Here is a 7,690-nt window from a genome sequence, read left to right on the forward strand (position 1 = left end):
ATGGCTAAATGTTATATTTACAATCTTTAAATCGATCACAAATCATTTACAGTGTTTTATAGATATTAGCTATTAATAACCATTAATAAAAACAAGTTTAAGGTTGCCAGATTGTAGAAAATCCTCCTTCAGCATCACAATTTACTCCTCTTTTATGCAGTTAAATGAAGATTTATAACTGTAGGCTCATTCTTAAGTGTTTCCTGTAATATTCACTCAGACAGACACACATCTGATTGTCCCTTTTTGTTTTTAATTTTTATTTTCTTGTTCTGTTGTACAGTTTTTATACAGTAGTGAACCTGTGTATGCTTTAATTCACATTTCTGTACAAGTAATGCAGACGTTTAATCCAAAAAAAAAAAAAGAAAAAAAAGAAAAGAAAAGAAGAGAAAAAAATAATAAAACAAGAAACAAACAAACAGCTACTTTCAAGTAGATAGACACACTGTATATGATGCAGTTCTCAAACTTGAAGCACGGACATTTCTGCTAAGACCTGCAACAGCTGCTGCTTTAAAAACAAAAAAACAGATCACTAGCTATATTACACTGAATCAAAAACCTTGGTTTGCATTAACAGGGCTACATTTATAAAGCCACCATCACATGTCAAACACTTACAGGTGAAACACTTATGATAAATAAAATCATATCTCATGGCGATAACTAGACTCCTAATAACTATGTCCATATCTATTAAAACAATGCAAGAGTTGTATTGGTTGTCCCATTACACAATAATTGTTTTATGATTAACATTGTTTTTTTTTCTGTTAGTTATTCATCTGTTGTGGACCTGTAAGAGAAAAGTAACTCCAGCCACACAACACTGTTGAAGAAGATGTTAGTCGGATGTTTTTGGTACGTAAAGTTTGAAACTCGTCAGCCACAATGGACGAGAAAGTCAGCTTCTACAGTGGAGACAGGGTTTTTTAGTGGACATCTCTGATGTTACATGACGTTAATCAGGCTCGAAATGTGGAGTGATGTTTAGACACATTTCCAGTAGCTTACTTTCCCTCCTAGTGGAACTGTAGCTGAGTTGTTTGTGTTAGTGACAGACTCAGGAGAACAGGAGACGCAGGTTAGTTGTTTCTCAGAGGATATAAGACTGAATTTGAGCCTTGAGCCTTGACTTGACACAGACTGTGACTGTAGCTTGTGGTGAGGTCCGACGCCGCTGCCTCACTGCTGAGGAGGGTTGTTCTCGGCGGTGTCCACTGTCCTGATGATGACGATCTGCTCCAGGCCCTGGGCCGGAGAGGGCGGCGGCCGCAGCTGCTCCACCAGAGCGTGGAGGGTGTCCGAGTTGATGGTCTGCTCCTGGTCTGCTTCGAAGGTCACCTGGTCAGCGGTGCTGATCGGGGGGTGCGCGGGCTCCGGTTTGAAGCCCTGGATGATGGTGGCGGTGGTGGTGGCTGCGGCAGCGTCGGCCTCGGTGGTGGCGGCGGTGGCGTCTGCGGACGGAGCTGTGGCTTTGGGGTTGGGGGTGGCCGGCTCGGGGTTGGGCGGCTCGCCTTCGGGGATGGACACCAAACCTTTGTTCTCCTGGGTGAGTTTGCTCTGGACGAAGGCCATAGGATGACTGGAGGCCAGGAGGACGACTGCTCACACACACAAACACAAAGTTAGACACTGGAACTAATAACACAAACACAAACTGCAGCATGCATCAGATGTATGTGTCGCTCACCAGCTCTGGCTCTCTCCTTGTGTTGCCGCACTTCATCAGCGTGAGCCTTCTCCTGGTGTTTGATCATGTTCTTCACGCTGGCGAATCTGTTTCCACACAGCAGGCACTGCACACCCGTGTTCCCCTCTGAACAAACACAAACAGAGACAGAGTGCAGCAGCTCTCAGAGCGAGGCAGTGCTTCGGATTTCATTCTGCAAACAACACCAGCTCGGTGCTCATGTCTGATTATTACCTACAAATATTACCCAGTTTCTATTGCTGCTCTTAGAAAAGCTAGAAACAAGAATCTGAAATTTTCTCTTTCCTCAGGCCCTGAGTTTCCTCCTCTACTTCTTTCACTTTTACCTGCAACTTTCCTCAGACAGTGACCACTCATAAAGTCACTGCTCTTAATCTTGTGTTGGAAAGTTTGCAGAAAATTTACTGATTCTGTAAATCGATATCTTTTGGATCGAATTGGAATCTATAAATCCTGGACTAGGTTCTGGAAACTCACCTGGGTGAAGTCGTCGCATGTGTTTCTTCAGCTCAGAAGACGTCACAAAACTTGCGTCACATTTTGGCTGGGAACATTTGTACGGAGTCTCACCTAAAACAAGTGAAAGAAAACGAGGAGCCGCTTTGAGCCAAAAGTCGACAAGTTCTGGCTGCGAAACGTCTGAGTTTGTCCAAACACTTTGGAAGGAAACCAGATCGGTTCTACTGTGAAGTTCCAGCTGGCTGAAGATCAATCTCCTCATCCCCTCATAAACATGGTCTCACCTGTGTGTTTTCTCGCATGTGCGATGAGAGAGGAGGAGACGGAGAACGACATGCCGCACAGATCACACTGGTACGGTTTCTCTCCGGTGTGTCGTCGTTTGTGATACGTCAGGGTGCTGGACTGAGCAAACGCCTGGCCACAGATGTCACAGACGTACGGTTTCTCTCCGCTGTGCAGTCTGTAGAAAACAAACCAACCCAAAACACACACACACTGAGATATTTTTCTGTCTTGAACTGTTGATTGGACAAAAGAAGACATCTGAAGATGTCAGCATGGCGCCTGGGAACTAGAACAATTCTATTTTATGGACTGAACATCAAAAAATGTCTCCAACATCAGAATCAGAAGGGCTGCATCTATACACCATCTAACAGAGGCCTCATACCTGATGTGTATTTTGTAATTGGACGAGGTAGCAAACTTGAAACCGCAGCGCTCGCAGGTGTAAGGCTTCTCCTCTCCGTGGTGCATCCGGCGGTGAGCGACCAGCTGGCACTTCTGAGCAAAACACTTGTCACAGTCGGAGCAGCTGAACGGCTTCTCACCTGAGAGAAAACACCAGAGAGAAAAGCCTCTTTTCAACAGAGATCAAAAGACAAGTCACAGTCCACAATCGTATATTTTCTGTCACCTGACATACATGAGACATTATTCATAAGTCAGCTCACCTGTGTGTATGCGCAGGTGTGTTTTCAGCTGTGTGGCTTGTCTGAAAGTCTTGGAGCAGAAGATGCAGACAAACGGCTTCAGCCCCTTGTGGATCTTCTCGTGTCGGCGCAGGCTGCTCGCGTCTTTAAACAGTTTGTTGCACTCGGTGCACGACAGTGACAGTTCGTCCATCTCTGACGGATCCTGTTCCCCATCCTCACCCTCTTCCCCCTCGTCGTCGTCGTCGTCGTCGTCAGCCCCCGCCGAGCCGCTCTCCTCTCCCTCGTCCACGGCCTTCCTCCTGCCTCGGCCCCTGCCTCTCCCTCTCCCCCTGCCTCTCCCCCTCCCCCGGCCTCGTCCCCTCCGGCCCTCCCCGCTGCTCAGTCGAGGTTTCTTAGGCAGAGAGTCGTCGTCTTGTGAGGGGCTCCAGTCTGCAGAGGTGTCGCCAAAGTCCTTCACACTCGTGTCAGAATCTTCTAAAGACAGATCTTCACTTTTAAAACTTCCTCTTCCTCTCCCCCTGCCCTCCCTCTCCCTCTGCCTCTCCCCCTCCCCCTGTAGCTCTGGGTTTTGGGGGTGCCATCAGCCGAGCTGCTGGGCTCCACCTGCTCACCACTCAGACTCTTCGGCCTGCCTCTCTTCCTGGCCTGTCCTCGTCCAGCGCTCTTTGGCGTTGTGGGGGTGTACTCTTCATCGCTTCTCTCTCCCTCTTCCAAATCTTTGTTCTCATCATTGTGCTCTTTGCCATCCTTCCCCTCCTCCTGCCAGTCCCCTCCCATGGAGACGATCGACAGGGGGACTGGGGAGCTGGGGCTGCCAGGAGAGGTAGGACTGGAAGGAGAGAGACCAGCCTCTTTATCCGCCTCCGACTGGGACATTTCGCTCGGCTCGGACCAGTGTGGGATTTCCTCCAGATACTTTGTGGCCTCAGACATTCCCAGGAACACGGCTGCTCGTCGTACAGCTGCTTGCCTGGTGCTGAAACCATCAAAACCAACATTTTATTCAGGACGTTAGCTGATAAAATAATCTAAATTGAATCTTAATTCTCTTTGAACCAACACCACATCAGCCGTTTTACCTGCTGAGGTTCATCTGTCCGGTGTAGATAAACTCCAGCAGCTTCTCCAGAGCGTACCGGCTGACTTTGTCAGGGTCCAACGTCGTGACATCTTGTCCTTTTTCCGCCTGGGAGGAGAAGTACTTGCTGAACGCAGCCAGGATGTTGCGGTGGGCTCTGAACTCCACATCTCTCACCATTATGGTGATGTCGCACAAGAAGTCCATCTCCCGCTGCTGATGTAAACGCTGCAGGAGCAGCTTCCCATGATTGGTGACATGAGTCATCTCTGCTGCTGCTGGTTCACAGTGGACACAATCAACATTAATGTCAGTCTGAATTTACATGAAGAGGTGCACCAAGTTATTTTTCTCTCTGTGAGCTGTTGTCCTCTGGGAGGCGCTGTAGGATGATAAACTTGACGGAAATATTTATTGGAGCGATGACTCAACTGCAGTACTGTATTCTAAACAATTTAAGATTCAAAGGAAGCATGTTTTATTATTGCTACTACATTACTGTAGTTTTTATACTAGTCTGTTTGATTACATGTGTACACATCTAATGCTGTCTTGCATGTAATAATATTTATTTTATTTTTTTTTCTTTTAAGAAAACTCAGTTATTTGGCCACTGTAGTTTTTAACAAATGTTATGCAAACAGGAGGAAATAGTACATTTGTTGGAAACTCTTTTCAGTGGTAGATTAATCACACCTGGTTCAACAGTATGTATATGTATTTTAAACCACTTCAATAGTTTTTTATTACTGATTCATCTGCTGATCTTTTCTCAACTAATTGGTTTCTCTATAAAATGTAAGAAAAAAGTGAAAGGTACCAGTTATCATTTTCCAAAGCCCCACAATGATGTTTTCTAGTAAGTTATTTTAGTCAGATAACTCGAGAATATTTAGTTTACAAGCAGCAAATCATCATATTTTTGTGAAGCTTCAACCATTAAAATTTCTGAATAAATAATTTTCTGTCAATCAACTAATTGATTAATTGTTGCCGCTCTTGTCTTTTATTCAGAGTATTTAACATCTGTTGAGACAATGAATAAAACAGTTTGTTTTGACTCACTCACCTGGAGGAAATCCAATTTCAGGGCTAGAAAATAGAGACAGAATATTTCAATTATATTTAAATAATAAAATTGAAAAGATAGCTTCAAAGCACTAAAATCTTTATAATAACATAATAAAATAAAAACTTACTCTCAGTAGTGTATCAGTGATGCTGAGAAGTTGGGGCACAGCTTCACCTCCTCTTAGATTATAGATTTCTCTGTTGGACACAGACATGAAGAACAGAGTGTGGGAACGTGCAGAAAGGCAAACCACGGAGCATTATAACAGCTTCAATAACAATTTACCATTCAAATAAACGTTTATCAACAGATATAGTGCACTGAATCAGCAGCCTTGACAGGTGAGATGGAGAAGCAGTTTTGGAAAATAAAAGCTCCCGCCTGCTTCCTGAGCAGGCCTCCAGGTCCGGCTAACGCTAACAGCAGTGTCGTAGATAGGTCAAAATGACTTCTGGTGGTTGTTTGTCGCTGCACGCAGCTTTATGGATATTTTGTGTACCCTACAAGCCACCCCAGAAGCCGTTATGACCCTTCAGTGTCTAACAAGAGCGGATAGTTTACGCGGCTAAAGCTAACTGTTTTCGTAGTGGTAAAAAGCGCGGAAAACATTGTGCTCTTATTTCGAAGGTTTGACGGTTTGTACCGGCGGTGTCGACGTAAGTTGGCACAAAATGCTACAAACGCTTATTAAAGCAACGAGCCGTGCAAACACGCCATCGATTGTGTGAAACTGCTTAAGGTAAATGCACTAATTTGATCCAGAGCAAAGTAAATAAAAGCAGAAAAGTACCTACTAATATCCGCGATCCCCAGCCATTATCCCGTGACGTTGGTAGATCTCGCGAGACTTCGCATACAATCAAAGATACCCTATAAGGTCAAGATGGACACCGCCCCGGCTGGAAGACGGACGGGAGTTAGGTAAGATTACTATCTCAAACGTACAATTACCAACATAAAGAGGAGATTTCCTTTGGATTAATCCACAGATTTTAACCCTGTAGTCTCTATATTACAATGTCTTTTATTTTTTTTCTTTTCCAGCACATATATAGCCTAGCTACAGTAGATGTACACACATAAACACACAATTAAATAATACAAAAGCTTGGTAACATTTTATGTTAAAGATTAGAGGCTGATTCAGCTGGTTTATAATGTAGCTGTGAGCAGATGTAACTGTTTGTCAATGTCTTTGCTATAACAGCTATAACTCCCATATGTGGAGGCTGCTGTATATACAGATAATACATGATACTAAAGGAAAACAGCTTTAATAATATAAAACATGTCTTCACAGGACAAGCTGTAAGCTGTTGAACAATTATTTGATTTAAAGAGTTTGTCTAACCCAAGTTTCCCATCTGGTAGCACATATAAATAACAAATTATTGATTAAATCTGAAAGAGTGACTCAAAATCAGCAGGAATCTTGTTTTTGCTGACCTCGGGTGTTTGAAGTACTGAACATCCAGCTGTGAGAAGTGAGACTTTCACCTGTAAAGAATGCCTTTTCACCTGGTTTAAAGGTTTTGCTTTTTGTATGATAGACTGGTGGAAACAGTAGCCTATAAGCTCCTCTGGATAACTCTAGATCTAAACCCTCTAACCCTCAAAGCTGAAGCTGAAAATTCTCTATAAGGTGTTTTCCTGGTTTAATCTGATTTATGGTGCTCACAGCATATTAGAGCAAACTTTTCCTCTGAACAGCCAGAGGGATTTAAATCTGTGCAGGTGGATTTTAATGAGGAGATAAGTGAGCTGAATATTGCACTGACAAACACCTTCAGCTCCTCTGTGTCTCACTTATGTTATTATCCAGCTCTCAACTAACTATCATCAGTTGTTCTGCCTCTAATGTTTCTGTCATTTCAATTGCTGGAGCTGTTTGTCTTCTCTTTTATCATTTAAAATAAAATCATTAAACCCCTCATGATCCCATCCTGACGCTGTTCAAATGAGTCTCATTAATCTGCAGCAGAAGCATCATTTTGGTGTTTTGCAGGAGCACACTGTCATCAGGGATCATTTCAGCTCACAGAGTCAGTCTTCTGCAGTCTCCCTCTCTGCCTCTGCTCTGGTACAGAGAGCAGCAGTAAAACTTTAATAGTGTGGATTTACAGGGACTGAACAGTCAGATCTGATCAGAGCTTCTCTGTCCTACACTGGGGAATGTTAATTTAATTCCAACCACATGCATGTGGCAAGCAGTCAGGGATATTAAATATTTCTAAAGCATTAGAAACTAACCTACCTACACAAACTGGCCTTCATTTAATGAATCATTGTTGAGCTACAACCACAGGATGAATCCTGCTTTTCTGATAAGGAACTTGAAACTTTCTTCTTGTAGTCATGAAAGAGAGAGAGATGGTCAATCAATGAGACATTAAGGATAAAATAAAAAGTGATTTATAGACCTGGCA

The 7,690-nt window shown here is 43.6% G+C and overlaps 1 protein-coding gene across 1 annotated transcript; it reads right to left on the reverse strand.

Annotated features, from left to right (window-relative positions):
* Positions 1 to 233: 233 nt before the first annotated feature.
* mynn (myoneurin) lies at positions 234 to 6,113 on the reverse strand. The gene is given in 11 exon segments (XM_018679195.2): positions 234 to 1,607; positions 1,697 to 1,822; positions 2,195 to 2,287; positions 2,461 to 2,639; positions 2,850 to 3,009; positions 3,133 to 3,619; positions 3,622 to 4,090; positions 4,194 to 4,470; positions 5,262 to 5,284; positions 5,392 to 5,461; positions 6,055 to 6,113. Coding segments are annotated over 8 exon segments (2,199 nt in total). The 5' UTR covers positions 4,460 to 4,470; positions 5,262 to 5,284; positions 5,392 to 5,461; positions 6,055 to 6,113; the 3' UTR covers positions 234 to 1,188.
* Between the last annotated feature and the right edge of the window lie 1,577 nt (positions 6,114 to 7,690).

Source organism: Lates calcarifer, linkage group LG24 (genome assembly GCF_001640805.2).
Source record: "Lates calcarifer isolate ASB-BC8 linkage group LG24, TLL_Latcal_v3, whole genome shotgun sequence".
NCBI lineage: Eukaryota > Metazoa > Chordata > Actinopteri > Centropomidae > Lates > Lates calcarifer.